Below are 19,441 nucleotides of genomic sequence, written 5' to 3'. Positions count from 1 at the left end.
AGTCGCATCTGTGTGTGCAAAGCAGATCAAGAGCCTCCTAGACAATCATTTGGGAATGGACCACACGTGACTGACCTATGAGGACCTTCCCTTCTCTCCCCTCCAGCAGGAGCAGTTGATCATTCCCCAGGGTGCTTAGAGACACAGGGCTTTCTTCTCCCATTACGTGCCCTGTAATAGGACCATTTCTCATAGCATGTAAAGATTCTTATTTTGCAGGAAAAAGACCTGCCCTTTGATTTTACAGGAAGGCTCTTATCATAAACGTCTCCTGTAAAATTCAGAGCCACCTGTGCTTAGTGTCCTGTCTGTTTAGCAGCTTTCACCCTGTTTTTGAAGAGGCAGAGCAGCAGAAATGCACCACAGGAGTGTATAGGAGGCTGGAATTAGTCCTGCATGGCTTGGAATCTGTCTGTGCCCCTGGTCCCATCCCCCCAGCAATCAGCAGCTCATGGGAAGGTTTTGCTTTTGCTTCCCAAGCTGAACCCCAGAATGGACAGCCTGGCTTTCCCACTCTGGAAGTTGCTCCCACCTACCATCTTCCCAAGCCCCAGCCAGCTACCTCTAGGATGAAGCATATTGATTCAGCGAGGCTTCCTTACCCAGCTGGGGTTGGTTGGTTGCAGGTGGGAGATCATAGAAATGCAGGATTGAAAGTGTCCTCGAGATGTCATCTAGTTTAGTCCCCTTGTAGACTGAGGCAGGACCAAGTATCCCTAGACCAGCCCTGACAGGTGATTGTCCTGCCTGGTTTTAAAAACCTCCAGTGATGGGGATTCCACAACCTCCCTTGGAAGCCTGTTCCCGAGCTTGACTCCCCTGAGAGTTAGAGAGTTTTTCCTACTATCTAACCTAAGTCTCTCCCTTGCTGCAGATTAAGCCCATTGCTTCTTGTCTTGCCTTCAGAGGACAAGAAGAACAACTCCTGTTGTGATGTGGTTGAAGTATTTTGTAATTTGTTTTTTGAGTCCTGTGTGTGTCTCATAGATTCATAGAATATCAGAGTTGGAAGGGACCTCTGGAGGTCATCTAGTCCAACCCCCTGCCCAGAGCAGGACCAATCCCCAACTAAGTCATCCCAGCCAGGGCTTTGTCAAGCCTGACCTTAAAAACTTCTAAGGAAGGGGATTCTACCACCTCCCGAGGGAACGCATTCCAGTGTTTCACCACCCTCCTAGTGAAAAAGTTTTTCCTAATATCCAACCTAAATCTCCCCCACTGCAACTTGAGACCATTACTCCTTGACCTGTCATCTGCTATCACTGAGAACAGTCTAGATCCATCCTCTTTGGATCCACCTTTCAGGTAGTTGAAAGCAGCTATCAAATCCCCCCTCATTCTTCTCTTCCGTAGACTAAACGATCCCAGTTCCCTCAGCCTCTCCTCATAAGTCATGTGTTCCAGACCCCTAATCATTTTTGTTGCCCTTCGCTGGACTCTCTCCAATTTTTCCACATCCTTCTTGTAGTGTGGGGCCCAAAACTGGACACAGTACTCCAGATGAGGTCTCACCAATATCGAACAGAGGGGAATGATCACATCCCTCGATCTGCTGGCAATACCCCTACTTATACATCCCAAAATGCCATTGGCCTTCTTGGCAACAAGGGCACACTGTTGACTCATATCCAGCTTCTCGTCCACTGTCACCCCTAGGTCCTTCTCTGCAGAACTGCTGCCGAGCCATTCGGCCCCTAGTCTGTAGCGGTGCATTGGATTCTTCCGTCCTAAGTGCAGTACTCTGCACTTGTCCTTGTTGAACCTCATCAGATTTCTTTTGGCCCAATCCTCCAATTTGTCTAGGTCCCTCTGTATCCTATCCCTACCCTCCAGTGTATCTACCACTCCTCCCAGTTTAGTGTCATCCGCAAACTTGCTGAGGGTGCAATCCACACCATCCTCCAGATCATTAATGAAGATATTGAACAAAACCAGCCCCAGGACCGATCCTTGGGGCACTCTGCTAGATACTGGCTGCCAACTAGACATGGAGCCATTGATCACTACCCATTGAGCCTGACAATCTAGCCAATTTTCTACCCACCTTATAGTGAATCCATCCAGCCCATACTTCTTTAATTTGCTGACAAGAATACTGTGGGAGATCGTGTCAAAAGCTTTGCTAAAGTCAAGGAATAACACGTCCACTGCTTTCCCTTCATCCACAGAACCAGTTATCTCATCATAGAAGGCAATTAGATTAGTCAGGCATGACTTTCCCTTGGTGAATCCATGCTTACTGTTCCTGATCACTTTCCTCTCATCTAAGTGCTTCAGAATTGATTCCTTGAGGACCTGCTCAATGATTTTTCAGGGGACTGAGGTGAGGCTGACTGGCCTGTAGTTCCCCGGATCCTCCTTCTTCCCTTTTTTAAAGATTTGCACTACAGTAGCCTTTTTCCAGTCTTCCAGGACTTCGCCCGATCCCCATGAGTTTTCAAGGATAGTGGCCAATGGCTCTGCAATCACATCCGCCAATTCCTTTAGCACTCTCGGATGCAATGCATCTAGCCCCATGGACTTGTTCACGTCCAGCTTTTCTAAATAGTCCCTAACCACCTCTTTCTCCACAGAGGGCTGGCCATCTATTCCCCATGTTGTGATGCCCAGAGCAGCAGTCTGGGAGCTGACCTTGTTCGTGAAGACAGAGGCAAAAAAAGCATTGAGTACATTAGCTTTTTCCACATCCTCTGTCACTAGGTTGCCTCCCTCATTCAGTAAGGGGCCCACACTTTCTTTGGCTTTCTTCTTGTTGCCAACATACCTGAAGAAACCCTTCTTGTTACTCTTAACATCTCTCGCTAGCTGCAACTCCAGGGGTGATTTAGCCTTCCTGATTTCACTCCTACATGCCCGAACAATATTTTTATACTCATCCCTGGTCATTTGTCCAGTCTTCCACTTCTTGTAAGCCTCTTTTTTGTGTTTAAGATCAGCAAGGATTTCACTGTTAAACCAAGCTGGTCGCCTGCCATATTTACTATTCTTTCTACACATCAGGATGGTTTGTCCCTGTAACCACAATAAGGATTCTTTAAAATACAGCCAGCTCTCCTGGATTCCTTTCCCCCTCATGTTATTCTCCCAGGGGATCCTGCCCATCAGTTCCGAGAGGGAGTCAAAGTCTGCTTTTCTGAAGTCCAGGGTCCGTATTCTGCTGCTCTCCTTTCTTCCCTGTGTGAGGATCCTGAACTCGACCATCTAATGGTCACTGCCTCCCAGGTTCCCATCCACTTTAGCTTCTCCTACTAATTCTTCCCAGTTTGTGAGCAGCAGGTCAAGAAGAGCTCCGCCCCTAGTTGGTTCCTCCAGCACTTGCACCAGGAAATTGTCCCCTACATTTTCCAAAAACTTCCTGGATTGTCTGTGCACCGCTGTATTGCTCTCCCAGCAGATATCAGGATGATTGAAGTCTCCCATGAGAACCAGGGCATGCGATCTAGTAGCTTCTGCGAGTTGCCGGAAGAAAGTTTCCCATGTGCTGCATTGTTACCCAGCAGGGGTGGGAAAGGACTATTTGCACCCAGGGCAGGCTAAGGGAACCTAAAATGAGGCATCAGTGGAGCTGCACCAATGCAGCTGTCCCACCTTAGTGCTTTAATGAAGACGCTCTTAAGCTGATGGGAGAGAGGTCTCCCATCAGTGTAGTTAAGCCATCTCCCTGAGAGGTGGTAGCTATGTCAGTGGGCAAAGCTCTCCCACCAACATAGGCTGTCTACGTGTGGGTTAGGTCGGTGTAACAGCATCGCTTAAGGCTGTAGATTTTTCACATCCTCACGTGACATAGTTATACGGAGATAGGTCTTTAGTGTAGACTGGACCTTAAAGAAGTAGGTCTAGGAGTCTCCTAGCTGTCTGGGCCTTAGTCTCCGTATCAATGGAGCATTTGAGACAACAGTGGCAAGTCCAATCAGCAAGCCATTGGTACTTAGCACCCCACTCGCCATGAGGAGATGGACTTCCCCACTGAACAACAATCGATGGCCTGAGATCAAAGGACTGGAGAGGTGTGAGGTGGGGTTCGGGGGATAAGAGCTGGCTGCTAGAAGGAGCTGGGGACCTCACCTGGACTCTGACCAGGACAGTCAGACTGGGAGACCAACAGAGCTTGAACCAAAGGGTTACTACAGCTTGGCTGGGCTCTGAGCTAACCAGAATGAACTGTGCTTTAACCTTCAGTTCTCTCTGCTGCCATAAAGACTACTGTCATAAATATAAAGGGAAGGGTAAACCCCTTTAAAATTCCTCCTGGCCAGAGGAAAAATCCTCTTACCTGTAAAGGGTTAAGAAGCTAAAGGTAACCTCGCTGGCACCTGACCAAAATTACCAATGAGGAGACAAAATACTTTCAAAAGCTGGGAGGAGGGAGAAAAACAAAGGGTCTGTGTCTGTCTGTGTGATGCTTTGGCCGGGGACAGAACAGGAATGGACTCTTAGAATTTAGTAAGTAATCTAGCTAGGTATGTGTTAGATTATGATTTCTTTAAATGGCTGAGAAAATAGCTGTGCTGAATAGAATGAATATTCCTGCCTGTGTGTCTTTTTTGTAACTTAAGGTTTTGCCTAGAGGGATTCTCTATGTTTTGAATCTAATTTCCCTGTAAGGTATCTACCATCCTTGTTTTACAGAGGTGATTCCTTTACTTCTATTAAAAAGTCTTCTTGTAAGAAAACTGAATGCTTTTTCATTGTTCTAAGATCCAAGGGTTTGGGTCTGTGGTCACCTATGCAAATTGGTAAGGAGTTTTACCAAACCTTGCCCAGGAAGTGGGGTGCAAGGGTTGGGAGGATTTTGGGGGGAAAGACGTGTCCAAATGACGTTTCCCAGTAAACCCAGACAAAGTTTGGTGGTGGCAGTGGAAATCCAAGGGTAAAATAATTTTGTACCTTGGGGCAGTTTTAACCTAAGCTGGTAAAAGTAAGCTTAGGAGGTTTTCATGCAGGTCCCCACATCTGTACCCTAGAGTTCAGAGTGGGGAAGGAACCTTGACATGGTGGCAGTGGTGGGATTAACCTGAAATCCTTTTGAGATCAGTTTGAGATTTTTTGAACCAGAAAAACAGATTTTAAAAAGGAATTTTTTTTCCCCTTTGGGGCTGCTGGAAAGGAGGTCCAACTGAAAGCAGCTAGTTTTTTCTCTGCTTTGGGGCCAGAGCAGAGACAGAAGAGAATTACCTTTGTGAACTGCAGGTTTTCTTTGCCTGGAGGCAGAGTAGTTAATCTCCTGTGGGGAAATTCACAGTTTTCACAAACCTGAGGTTTTTTTTTCCCCCTAAAAGTAAATAGAGGGGATTTCTACCTATTTGCCTGAAGACAAAAGTGTTAGTTTTTGGGTTTTTTAGGATTTTGATTTTTTTAAAATCCTTTGTGCTGCTGGAAAGCAGGTCTCCAACTGGAAATAGTTGGAAGCTTTTTTGCTTTGATTTGGGGCCAGAGCAGAGACAAAGGGAATTGTCTTTTTCTGTAGGCTGACAATCACTATCAGAGAATAGGTATCCTATTCCAGCACAGCAAAATTTTACAAGCCAAGTTTTGTTTGTTGTATTTCTAAACCTGGGGTGTAAAGTTAGTTAAAAACAGAGAGGTTAGGATGACAGACTCCACAACTCAAGAAAAGCTGGAATTAGCCATATTTGAGGCTGCTGAAAAACAAAAGGAACATGAAAGACAGATAGAACTCATGTGGATGGAGAAGGAGGTACAGGAGGCTGCCCACAGGAGGGAGATGGTGGCAAGGCACAAAGAGATGGCGGCAAAGGACAAAGAAATGGTGGCAAAGGACAAAGAAAGGGAGGCAATGAAAGAGGCAGAACAACACCAAGTGGCTGCTCACAGGAGAGCTATGGAAGCAAGGGCCAAAGAACTGGAGGAGAAGGAAAAAGAGAGGAAGCATGTGGAGGAGATGGAGAAGATAAAGGCTCAGCAGAATATACCAACAAACCCTAGCAATCCTTCTCCAGATACCACTTCCCAACCCCAAAAGTTCCCCACCTACAAGGCAGGCGATGATACGGAGGCCTTCTTAGAAAACTTCGAAAGAGCCTGCCTTGGGTACAGCATCTCTACCGACCAATACATGGTAGAGCTGAGGCCACAGCTCAGTGGACCCTTAGCTGAGGTGGCAACTGAAATGCCTAAAGAACACATGAACAAGTATGAACTGTTTAAATCCAAGGCGAGAATCTGAATGGGGATAACACCCTAGCATTCTCGTCGGAGGTTCAGAGCCCTAAGGTGGAAATCAGACATGTCATTTACCCGACATGCCTACCACATTGGGAAACATTGGGATGCCTGGATATCAGGAGCAAGTGTTGAATCTCCAGTAAATTTGCCCTTCCTAATGCAAATGGAACAATTCTTAGAGGGTGTTCCTGAGGAAATAAAAAGATACATCCTAGATGGGAAGCCCAAAACTGTAATCGAGGCAGGAGAGATTGGAGCCAGATTGGTGGAGGTGGCAGAGAAGAAGAAAACTGGTCGCAGTTGGAGCGGAGACCAGAAGGGACAACCCCAGAACACACCCTATTCCTAGGGGCTGCCCAAAGCCCCACCTACCTCCCAAAGAACCCTCCAGACCCCTTATCGTCCCACCACCCCGTTCTCCAGCAACCCGCCTCGCCCCAGTGACCCGTCAGCTGGGCGATGTTTTAAATGTAACGAGCTGGGGCATGTAAAGGCCAACTGCCCCAAGAACCCCAACAGATTACAGTTCATTGCACCGGAATCACATCAAAGATCCGCAGACCAGATACCTCCCAGATACCCTTGGAGTGGAGGGAAACTGTGAATGTGGGCGGGAAGAAGGTCACCGCATGGAGGGATACCGGAGCACAAGTGTCAGCTATCCATGCTTCCTTAGTGGACCCCAATTTAATCAACCCAGAGATCCCAGTGACGATTCAACCCTTCAAGTCCAACTCTTTCAATTTGCCTACAGCCAAATTGCCTGTCCAGTACCAGGGCTGGTCAGGAATGTGGACTTTTGCAGTCTATGATGATTATCCCATCCCCATGCTGTTGAGGGAAGACTGGGCCAATCTTGTGAATCAGGCTAAGAGGGTGGGAACAGTCACCCGCAGCCAGGCTAAACAAGCCATGAGGCCTAGCTCTGTTCCGGAAACTTCTATCAGGACCCAGTCAGAGGTGATGGACCTGGACCCCAGGCCAATGTCTGCAACAGCAGTAGTGGATCCAGTCCCAGAGACCCAGACGGATCCAGTCCCAGAACCGGAACCAGCGGAACAACCAGCACCAGACCCATTGCCAGCACTGAATCCAGTACTTGCAACCTCAACACCAGAGGGCCCTACCGAACCTGAACCGGGCAGCAGCCCATAACCCTACACAAGAGGCTCAGCCAGAGCCTGAACCCCAACATAGTTTCCCAGCGGAGAGCGGTTCACAGTCAATGGAAACAGCCCCATCCCCTACATCGCTTCCAGAGGGACCAAGCATAGGTCCACAGTCCAATGAGGAACTGATGTCTCCAGCATCAAGGGAACAGATCCAGACTGAACAGGAAGCAGATGAAAGCCTCCAGAGAGCTTGGGCGGCGGCACAGAGCAACCCACCGCCTCTCAGCTCTTCTAATCGATCCAGGTTTATTGTAGAAAAAGGACTTTTATACAAGGAAACTGTTTCTGGTGGACACCAGGAAGACTGGCATCCTCAGAGACAGTTGGTAGTTCCAACTAAATACCAGGCCAAGCTCTTGAGCTTAGCCCATGATCATCCTAGTGGCCATGCTGGGGTGAACAGGACCAAAGACCGTTTGGGGGGGTCATTCCACTGGGACAGAATGGGCAAGGATGTTTCTACCTATGTCCGGTCTTGTGAAGTATGCCAAAGAGTGGGAAAACCCCAAGACCAGGTCAAAGCCCCTCTCCAGCCACTCCCCATCATTGAAGTTCCACTTCAGCAAGTAGCTGTGGATATTCTGGGTCTTTTTCCAAAAAAGACAGCCAGAGGAAAGCAGTACATACTGACTTTCATGGATTTTGCCACCCGATGGCTGGAAGCAGTAGCTCTAAGCAACACCAGGACTAAAAGTGTGTGCCAGGCACTAGCAGACCTTTTTGCCAGGGTAGGTTGGCCCTCTGACATCCTCACAGATGCAGGGACTAATTTCCTGGCAGGAACTATGGAAAACCTCTGGGAAGCTCATGGGGTAAATCACTTGGTTGCCACTCCTTACCACCATCAAACAAATGGCCTGGTGGAGAAGTTTAATGGAACTTTGGCGGCCATGATACATAAATTCGTAAATGAGCACTCCAATGATTGGGACCTAGTGTTGCAGCAGTTACTTTTTGCCTACAGAGCTGCACCACATCCCAGTTTAGGGTTTTCCCCATTTGAACTTGTATATGGCCGTGAGGTTAAGGGGCCATTACAGTTGGTGAAGCGGCAATGGGAGGGATTTACACCTTCTCCAGGAACTAACATTCTGGACTTTGTAACCAACGTACAAAACACCCGCCGAACCTCTTTAGTCCTTGCTAAAGAAAACTTACAGGATGTTCAAAAAGAGCAAAAAGCCTGGTATGATGAACATGCCAGAGAGCGTTCCTTCAAAGTAGGAGACCAGGTCATGGTCTTAAAGGCACTCCAGGCCCATAAAATGGAAGCATCGTGGGAAGGGCCATTCATGGTCCAGGAGCACCTGGGAGCTGTTAATTATCTCATAGCATTCCCCACCTCCAACCGAAAGCCTAAGGTGGACCATATTAATTCTCTAAAGCCCTTTTATTCCAGAGAATTACAGGTTTGTCAGTTTACAGCCCAGGGAGGAGACAACGCTGAGTGGCCTGAAGGTGTCTACCATGAAGGGAAAAGTGCTGGTGGTGTGGAAGCGGTGAACCTCTCCATGACCCTTGGGCGTATGCAGCGACAGCAGATCAAGGAGCTGTGCGCTAGCTACGCGCCAACGTTCTCAGCCACTCCAGGACTGACTGAACAGGCATACCACTCCATTGACACAGGTAATGCTCACCTACTTAAAGTCCAACCTTACCGGGTGTCTCCTCAAGCTAAAACTGCTATAGAACGGGAGATCCAGGATATGTTACAGATGGGTGTAATCTGCCCCTCTGGAAGTGCATGGGCATCTCTAGTGATTCTAGTTCCCAAACCAGATGGGGAGATACATTTTTGCATGGACTATAGTAAGCTAAATGCTGTAACTCGCCCAGACAACTATCCAATGCCACACACAGATGAACTATTAGAGAAACTGGGACGGGCCCAGTTCATCTCTACCTTGGACTTAACCAAGGGGTACTGGCAAGTACCGCTAGATGAATCTGCCAAGGAAAGGTCAGCCTTCACCACACATGTCGGGCTGTATGAATTTAACGTACTCCCTTTCGGGCTGCAGAATGCACCTGCCACTTTCCAAAGACTTGTAGATGGTCTCCTAGCAGGATTAGGAGAATATGCAGTCGCCTACCTTGATAATGTGGCCATATTTTCGGATTCCTGGGCAGAACACCTGGAACATCTACAAAAAGTCCTTGAGCGCATAAGGGAGGCAGGACTAACTGTTAAGGCTAAGAAGTGTCAAATAGGCCTAAACAGAGTGACTTACCTTGGACACCAGGTGGGTCAAGGAACTATCAGCCCCCTACAGGCCAAAGTGGATGCTATCCAAAAGTGGCCTGTCCCAAAGTCAAAGAAACAGGTTCAATCCTTCTTAGGCTTGGCCGGTTATTACAGGCGATTTGTTCCACAATACAGCCAAATTGCCACCCCACTGACAGACCTCACCAAAAGTAAACAGTGAAATGCTGTTCAGTGGACCGAAGAGTGTCAGAAGGCCGTTAACCAGCTTAAAACGACACTCATGTCTGACCCTGTGCTAAGGACCCCAGACTTTGACAAACCGTTCCTAGTAACCACAGATGCGTCCGAGAGTGGTGTGGGAGCAGTTTTAATGCAGAAAGGACCTGATCAAGAATTCCACCCTGTAGTGTTTCTCAGCAAAAAACTGTCTGAGAGGGAAAGCAACTGGTCAGTCAGTGAAAAAGAATGTTACACCATTGTCTACGCCCTGGAAAAGCTACGCCCATATGTTTCCACCTGTAAACGGACCATGCTGTGCTACAGTGGCTTCATACCGCCATGGGAAATAACAAAAAACTTATTTGGTGGAGTTGGAGCTCTCCAAGATTTTGATTTCAACATCCGACACATCTCAGGAGCTTCTAACAAAGTGGCTGATGCACTCTCCCGTGAAAGTTTCCCCAGAATAAACTGGTGAAAAATCATCCTTGAGATGTGGAATATATTGTTAGCCTTTATGTACTTGGTAGTATATTTAGAGGTGCATGTGTCTTATTAACTCTGTTTTTTCCTAGAGCTCCAGGAAGAAATCCCAGCCAGCGTTTCATCCTAGCTGAGATTTGGGGGGCATGTCATAAATATAAAGGGAAGGGTAAACCCCTTTAAAATCCCTCCTGGCCAGAGGGAAAATCCTCTCACCGGTAAAGGGTTAAGAAGCTAAAGGTAACCTCGCTGGCACCTGACCAAAATGACCAATGAGGAGACAAGATACTTTCAAAAGCTGGAAGAAGGGAGAAAAACAAAGGGTCTGTGTCTGTCTGTATGCTGCTTTTGCCAGGGACAGAACAGGAATGGAGTCTTCGAAATTAATAAGTAATCTAGCTAGGTATGTGTTAGATTATGATTTCTTTAAATGGCTGAGAAAATAGCTGTGCTGAATAGAATGAATATTCCTGCCTGTGTGTCATTTTTGTAACTTAAGGTTTTGCCTAGAGGGATTCTCTATGTTTTGAATCTAATTTCCCTGTAATTTCCCATCCTGATTTTACAGAGGTGATTCCTTTACTTCTATGAAAAGTCTTCTTGTAAGGAAACTGAATGCTTTTTCATTGTTTTAAGACCCAAGGGTTTGGGTCTGTGGTCACCTATGCACATTGGTGAGGAGTTTTACCAAACCTTGCCCAGGAAGTGGGGTGCAAGGGTTGGGAGGATTTTGGGGGGAAAGACGTGTCCAAACGACGTTTCCCAGTAAACCCAGATAAAGTTTGGTGGTGGCAGTGGAAATCCAAAGGTAAAATAATTCTGTACCTTGGGGAAGTTTTAATCTAAGCTGGTAAAAGTAAGCTTAGGAGGTTTTAATGCAGGTCCCCACATCTAGAACCCTAGAGTTCAGAGTGGGGAAGGAACCTTGACATCTACCTATGCCATGTTCCAGTTAATGAATAAACCCGACTCGTTTGTGAACGCTGCTGCAAACGCTGGGTGAGGAGCAGTAATCCCTGAAGTGTGGACGAGCCTCCATCGGGGGTCTGCTTCAGTCAGACTCACTGAACAGAGCTCATGGGGTGAAGCACGAGAGCAGAAACCCAGTGGTTCAGTTTAAGGAGATGGTGAAGCCATGTGGCTCACTCTGGAGGAAGAGCAAGACCCGTAGGGGATCCGGCACACTGACGGGGCTCCTACCAGAGACTGTTCCAAAGCTTGGGGGGCTGCAGCGCTAATCCTGTGGATCCGCGACACCTGTTATAACTCATTATTTCTGACATTTATGTCTGCATATAGCTATGTCTGAGACAAACACTACACATTCTGAGTAAAGAAAGGAGATAAAAAATTGACCAGTGTGAAAATGTAAATGTAGTTTCTCCTGTAAACATGGCCCTTTCAGATGCAGGGGAGTAATAGCCTCTGGGCTAGTCCCTCAATGTCAGCGGAGTTACACCCGTTTACACGAGCTCAGGCTCTGTGTTTTAGGGGCATCAGAGCATTTTCATCTCTTCTCTGCAGTGTGGCTTGAAAAAAGGGCAGCGTCAAGTTTCCCCACCAAAATGTGAACCTTGGGGCAGACAGAACAGCTGAAATGTACAAACATGCCCCCTGGAAAATAATTCCAGCAGCGAAAAGGAGTGCTTCTGTCATACACCTGTCCTTCCTTTACATGCATTTGGAAAAAACCGAACACGGCCATGAATAAGGTGCTTGAGAGTAGATGGCCTATTCCCACACATAGACTCTCTCACGTCTGCTCCCATTCAAGACTGTCAATCACGTTACTCCGCGGGGAATTCTGCGCATCTGGGGAAGTGCAGAATCCATCTGCCCCGCATCGTGCTGTATTTTCCCACCTAAAACGCATTCCGCCTCAGCAGTGCTGCAGTGCTGCCTGCTGCCCCCCAGAGGCCGCTGTGGCGCCAGAAGAGCCGGCTGCGCTCATGCTGGCTGGTCTAGCGCCACAGCGGCCTCTGGGGGCAAGAGGCGGCACTGCAGCACTTCTGAGGCGAAATGTCGTTTTATGGGGGACAATAGAAACGTCTGGGCCCCGTGCTGCGGGATTCCCGCAGGAGCAGGGTTCATCCCAGCACCCTGCCCGCAAAGCCAGGGTAGCACAGAGTGGGGCACCCAGTCCTTCTGTGCGGGGGGTTCAGAATGGCTAGTGGAGGCAGGGGCTGACTGGAGCACGGGCTCAGGAGCGAGTGGGGTGACCGAGTTGTGGGGGAGGGAGAGCTCAGTGGTTTGAGCAGTGGCCTGGTAAACCCAGAGTTGTGAGTTCAATCCTTGAGGGGGCCATTTGGGATCTGGGGCAAAAATTGGGGACTTGTCCTGCTTTGAGCAGGGGGTTGGACTAGATGACCTTCTGAGGTCCCTTCCAACCCTGGTAGTCTATGAGTCTATGAGATTGAGCCTGGGGATGGGGGCAGGGGGCTGAAGAGACTGGGGATGCGGGGTGCAGGGACAGGGGCAGACGTGCCTGACTGAATGGGAGAGGCTTGGGGGTCAGCCAGGGTCTGCATGGGGGAAGCTCCCCAACTCCCTAACATTCCAGCCCCTCCCCACCTTCCCCTCCCCCAGCATCTGTTCCATAATTCTCCCACCCACACCCAACACCCCTCCAGGTTCACTGCAGGCTCCTTCCCTCTCCCTCAGCTCTTCCATTATCCCCGACTCCCCCAAGCCTTTGCACTGCTTCGGACAGGTGCAGGAAATACAGTTCTGTCATGTAATTTAAATGAATTACACAAAGTTCTGTATTAATATGCCTCATATGTAATCTATTTGTAAACAAACAAACAAAAAAAACCTGAATCTTTTTTTTTTTTTGGTCTGCATTGTTACAGACATACTTGCTGACAGATATTTTGAAATAAATTACCAAAAGAATCATAACTGGCATAACTGATATATGGTGTTATTTTGAGAAATAAAATATGAAGAAAGTTGCAGAATTTTCAAATATTGTGCACAGAATTTTTAATTTTTTGGCACAGAATTCCCCCAGGAGTACTAGATGTAAGATCATGCTTCATTTATTCTTTTTTTGGCAGCTATTATTTATTCTTAGCTATTAAGAGACTGGGTGTCATGTATTCCACCGATACAGATATACCATGCAGGACTCAAGGTGACATAGTGTATCAGTGTCAGCCGCAGAACTGAAGTTAGGAGGCCATATGCTGTGTTCAGTGCTCGATGGAAATCTGTTGATTTCAATGCCAGTTCCAGGGGCTGGTGGCTCTCTTAGGCCACCATGAAGTTCCTCAGGCTTCTGGTGGGGAGCAAGGCTGCTGGGATCTGCTGCGTTTGGGTGGCTCCCGCAGGAACCAATGGGGAGGGCAGGGGAGAGGGCTGGCTTACCCAGACTCATCTCTTGTTCCCCTGTTGGTGCCACTCTAGCTGTGGCTGTTGGACGAAAGGGAAACTCCAGGGGCTGGCTGTGTGCCTCTGTGATCTACATCAGGTTTGCTTTGGGTACAAGGGTGCGTGAGGAATTGTCCTGCTTGTCGAGTGATGTTCTGGATTGGCCATGTGGGCTATTAATGATTGCTTCTGTTTTGAATGACTATGCAGCTGGCTAGATGAAAGGTCCCATCAGTGGGTAGTTCTTTGGAACAGCCTCGTGATCCTTTGATGGATTTGCTTGGTTTTCACCCCATACACTATTGGGTTGAGTACTGGGGGCACCAGCAAGTGGACGTTGGCCATTACGACATGGATGTTGGAACCGTGTATCTTCCCAAACCTGTGCACCATGGACAGGCCAATGAACGGCACATAGAACAGGAAGACGGCACAGACGTGGGAGATGCAGGTGCCCAGTGCCTTGAGTCTGGCCTCCTGGCTCAGACTCAAGGCAGCCCTGAGAATGAAGATGTACGACAGGGAGATCAGCAGGGAGTCCAGCCCAATGACAGAGATAATAACAATCAAACCGTATACGATATTGACTTTTATATCGGCACAGGCCAGCTTCATCACGTCCTGGTGTAAGCAGTAGGAATGGGAGAGGACTCTGGAGCTGCAGAAGGGCAGCCTTTTAATAAAAATGGGCAAGGGGGCCATCACGGTAGCTCCTCTGATTACTGCTGCCAGCCCTATCTTGGCTATGCTGGGGCTGGTGAGGATAGCGGCGTGCCTCAGGGGACAGCATATGGCCACGTAGCGATCAAAAGCCATGGCCAGCAAGACCGTGGACTCCATGCCTGACAGAGAGTGGATGCAGAACATCTGGAGCAGGCAGGCATCAAACCCAATGGTGGTGGAGTTGAACCAGAGGAGGTCCATCATCCTCGGCATGGTGGATGTGGAGATCAGTATATCAATGGCTGCAAGCATGCAGAGGAAAAGGTACATGGGCTCATGGAGGCTTTGCTCGGCTTTGATGATATAAATAATGGTGCCATTCCCGAGCACGGCGAAGAGGTACAATGAGAACAGAAGAAAGGCCAGCCAGAAATGAGCTGCCTCCAGCCCTGGGATTCCAATCAAGGTGAAGGGGGAAGCGCTGAAGCTGACGTTGTTGGAAGCTGACATGGGTGGGGCGTGTTGCTATTGTCCAGCTGCCTTTACAGAAGCCTGGAATCAAAACAATTATCATTATCAGTATCACAGCAAGCCCCATTCTGATCTCACTACCGCTGGCCTCGCTCTATGAATGTTAGTTGATTTTCACTGGTTTGAGTGTGATCAGAATCAGTCCCTCAGTGTCTCCCAGGGCTGCACGGTCTGTAAACATTTCCCAGTATAGTGCACCAGTCCTGGCAGCTGTCGGCACTCATACGGGAAGGTCAGGTCATAGGGTTATAGCTCGCAAGAACTCGTTGGGAGATAGAGGACACATTCCTTTTTGGCTTGTGCACTTCCACAAAAATTATCGGCATTATTATAGAAGGGAAATCTGAGACCTGGAAGGGTCAAGGCGAATGTTTTCCATTGTCCAGTGATGTGGGGCTCATCAGATTTTGCACACCCACATTCATAGATATTGGGACCAGAAAGGTCCATTGCAATCATCTGTACTGAGCTTCTGCAAAATATAGGCCAGGGAATTTCACTCATCGAATTCTGGTCTTGTGGCTGAATGAGAGCGTATCTTTTGAACTAGGGATGCAGTATCGCTCGGCCCCATACAACAAGTATGACTCATACTCCCCAAAATCATGAGATTGGTTTTAAAATAATGAGATTTAAAAATATACTAATGTGGGGTTCGTTTTCATATGCCTTTGGTTTCTCAGTCTTTGGGGCGCACCTGATTCAGGGTTTCTAGCTTTTCTGCAACTCACTTTTAAAAAAAAACTTTCTTAGGAAAACTGAAAACTAGGATTCCCGCACAGTGTCTTGATACCAGAAGTTGGGGCTTTAAGAAAGACAGGAAATAGTGCGAGACTCCCAATAAAATCCCAGGAGTTGGTGCTGCTGTCCCCCTATCTTAAGCGGAGCACCCACAAACGAAGGCACTGAGGGTTAGTTAGTGGACATTTCTGGCCACAGTCCGTCAGTGACGGAGATACTTGTTAGAGGGCTTTCCCTTCACCCCCTTCCCTGGTTCTTGTCATGCAAACAGAAAGCAGAAGATCAGAAGTCCAAAGTGCAGACAATGTGATGTTTATTGGGGTTAGTTCCAAGCAAACATGTCCAGAGCTCTAGATACTGGCAGAGTCTGTTCCCCAGTGTTCTGTTCCCGTCTCTGACACCGCAGAGCCTTTACCCCGTGTCCCCCTTCCCAGCTCTGACACCACAGAGCCTTGCCTGTGTCCCCGTTCTCCATTCCCATTTCCCCATTCCCTATTCCGATTCCCATTCACACCTCCTCCTTCTTAGCAGGCCCAATGCATGCCCATAGTCCTGCCCCTTACAACTCAGGGTCATGTTCCATTTTGGGTCTGTGGTCTTCATCCTGCCCCTTTTATACCCCACGGGAGGGGTAAGGAATGAGGTTATGCTGCAGTCAGGGACAGGCATTTCTTTGGGCTTTTAGTGTTTTATACCTTCCCCCTACAAGCCCCTTTGCCCCTCCCGACTGGTTGCTTGACTGTGCCTTGAGGCAGGGGTTGAGGCAATTTTAAAGTGTGCTCTGAGGTGACACTTTAACTGCTCTTATCTGTTCCCATTGTGCTAACAAATCTGACTAGGCAGAAGCAACATCACAGTGTCTGTTCTTTCTTTACACATTTTAGTATAAGAGTATCAAAAAGTCAAACCCAAAATTCTATCCGATGCTAACAAACAGACCTATCTACTAACAACACCGTTTCCCTTCTGCACTGGGCTACAGAGCCCCCGGTTGTAAGGAACAGGGTTACACCACAGACAGCCGGACATAACAGTGCCGGCTTCGCAGATTCACTGGCTCCTGTGGCACAGCTCAGAGGGTCTCTTCCCCTTGTTCAGGCATGAAACATGCACACGCCGGCTAAGCAAGGGCCTGCACGTTCTTAATAGAAAGGGGTGTGACCCAAGCCTAGCTCCAAATGCCTGCTGCTAGCTCTCTATTGGACCCAAACAACCCCTTCCCCCAGATCCAGCTACCCCCAAACTTGGTGATGACGGAAATTTGGATGCAGGTGTGAGGTCTGTCTCCAGGGCGAGAGCGGCTCTCACTGCTCATGGTGTGGGTGGGGTCAGGATCAGACCGAGGGGCCCCCCAGCAAGGCTCTGTTCAGCCAGGCAACACTCTGCAGATCCTTCGCTCTCTCAGAGCACGTCCTGATTCCCCCTCTTACTGCCTAGCTGCAGGAGGGGCCCGGAACTCCCTCGTCAAAGGGGGCTGTGCTAATGACAGGCCTCATCACCAAGGAATGTTGGGAAGAGTTCAGGTTCTCCACCCAGTGCCCCAAAACACCCGTATGGGGCACACCGAGATGAAATCTCCTTCTGGCCCCAATTATTGTAACGTCCGAGCGCCTGTCAATCTGTAACATATTTATCAGTACAACACCCCGTGCGGTAGGGCAGAGCTACTAACACCACTGGGCAGATCCCAAGGCCAGAAGGCACCATTGTGATCATCGAGTCTGACCCCCTGCCTAGCACAGGCCAGAGACCTGCCCCACAATAACTCCTAGAGCAGAGCTGTTAGAACAACCTCCTGCCTTGATTTAACAATTGTCAATGATGGAGAATCTACCACAGCCTTTGGTAAATTGTTCCAATTGTTAATTACCCTCATTGTTGAAAAAAATTATACCTTAGTTCCAGTCTGAATGTGTCTAGCTTCAGCTTCCAGCCATTGGATCCTGTTATAACTTTCTCTGATAGACTGAAGAACCCATGGTTAAATGTTTGATCCTCATGCAGGTACTTACAGACTGTGATCAAGTCACCCTGTCACCTTTTCTTCGTTAAACTAGATAGATTGACCTCCTTCAGGCTATTACTCTAAGGCAGGTTTTTTTAATCCTTTAGTCATTCTCTGGGCTCTTCTCTGACCCTTCTCCAATTTATCAATGTCCTTCTTGAACTGTAGACACCAGAACTGGACACAGGATCCCAGCAGTGGTCACACCAGAGCTAAACACAGACACTTTAACTGCTCTTATCTGTTCCCATTGTGCTAACAAATCTGACTAGGCAGAAGCAACATCACAGTGTCTGTTCTTTCTTTACACATTTTAGTATAGGAGTATCAAAAAGTCAAACCCAAAATTCTATCCGATGCTAACAAACAGACCTATCTACTAACAACACCGTTAGTTATCTACTAACAACTCCCTGCCCCTACTCGAGATTCTCCTGGTTGTACATTCCGGGTTGCTCTAGCTTTTTCGTCTGTAGCACTGCATTGGGAGCTCATGTTCAGCTGATTATGATCCCCAAGTCTTTTTCAGAGTCACTGCTTCCCAAGATTGGGTCCCCCATCCGGTAAGGATGGCCTGTGTCCCTTCTTCCAAGATGTAAACCTCTACATTGAGCCGTATTAAAACACATATTGCTGAGGCACAGAGGGACTAAGTGAGTTGCCCAAGGTCACAGAAGAAATCTGTGGAAGAGCCTGGAACTGAAGCCAGTTCTTCTGAGTCCCAGGCCAGCACTTTAAGGCCGGAACCACCCTTCCTTTGGGGCTAGTGGAGGGGGAGGGGGCAGCTGGCAGCTCAGCATGCTGAGATTAGCAGAAACTCAGGGAATTACACTCCTGTGACATCACTAAACAGGAGCCCAAGAACAATTCCTTTTCCAGATGATAACGCTGAGTCATGCTTTCTCCTGAATCTATTGTGGGACAGATCCATTGGCCAGGGCCCAGAGAAGGGTCATAGTGCACAAGCAACTCCACATGAGCGCCCAGTGTGATGCAACCTGGGCAAAATATGACCCACAGGGACATAGGCCTGGAACGGACCTCCTGGGTCAATGAGTCCAGTCCCCTGCTATGTCAGGTGACCCTGGTATATAATCCGGTGCATAAACGTGTCAAGCTCCATCTTAAAACAAGCTGGTTTGTTTGTTCCCCTCTGCTCCTGTTGGGCGGCTGTTCCAGAACCTCCCTCCTCAGATGGTCAGAAACCTCCTTCTCCTCTCCAGCCTCAGTTTACTCATGGCCAGTTTCTCTCCGTTTGTTCTTTTGACAACACTGTCCTTTAGCTTCAGGAGCTCGTCTCCCTCCCTGGTTTTTACCCCCCACCACTGGTGTATTTATAGAGCAATCTGATCCCTGCTCAGCCTGCCTTGTGTTAGGCTAAACCAGCCAAGTTCTTTAGTCTCCTTGTAAGACAGGCCCTCCATTGCTCTGACCATCCTAGGAGCCCTTCTCTGCACCTTTCCAATCTGTATTTTTCTTTCTGGAATATAAGTGACCAGAATTTTATACAGTTTGCCAGAGGAAGTCTCACCAGTGCCTGGTATAAGGATATGAATACTTCCCTATCTCTCCTGACACATTCTAGGATCTCATGGGCCTTGTTCCCAGCTGCATCACATCATGGCTTACAATCATCCTGGTCTTTCTCCTCCTCGGTTGTTTCTAACTTACCATTGGCTGTATAAACAGGCGAGCAGTGAGTAAAAGCAGGTGGTGACCTTACTTCTGTGTATGGCAGTGGGGAGACCAGGGCCGGCATACTGTGTCCAGGCCCCGAGCCTAGATTGAAAAATTGGAGTGGGTGCAGAAAAGAGCCACAAAAATGACTGAAGGGCTGGAGCAAATGCCGGACAGTGGAGGCTT

At 48.2% G+C, this 19,441-nt stretch overlaps 1 protein-coding gene across 1 annotated transcript; it reads right to left on the bottom strand.

The window, feature by feature from the left end:
- Window positions 1-13,869: 13,869 nt before the first annotated feature.
- Window positions 13,870-14,811, bottom strand: LOC144279572 (olfactory receptor 51E1-like). Its single transcript, XM_077841139.1, has one exon. It carries the CDS (start codon window positions 14,809-14,811, stop codon window positions 13,870-13,872), a length of 942 nt encoding a protein of 313 aa, XP_077697265.1.
- Between the last annotated feature and the right edge of the window lie 4,630 nt (window positions 14,812-19,441).

This window comes from Eretmochelys imbricata, chromosome 1, assembly GCF_965152235.1.
Source record: "Eretmochelys imbricata isolate rEreImb1 chromosome 1, rEreImb1.hap1, whole genome shotgun sequence".
Taxonomy (NCBI): Eukaryota; Metazoa; Chordata; order Testudines; family Cheloniidae; genus Eretmochelys; species Eretmochelys imbricata.
The sequence above is the reverse complement of the archived record's forward strand: the minus strand, read 5'-3'. Positions and strand labels throughout refer to the sequence as shown.

Coding starts and splice junctions, on each gene's coding strand:
- LOC144279572 (XM_077841139.1), bottom strand. CDS start 14,811: ATGTCAGCTTCCAACAACGTCAGCTTCAGCGCTTCCCCCTTCACCTTG.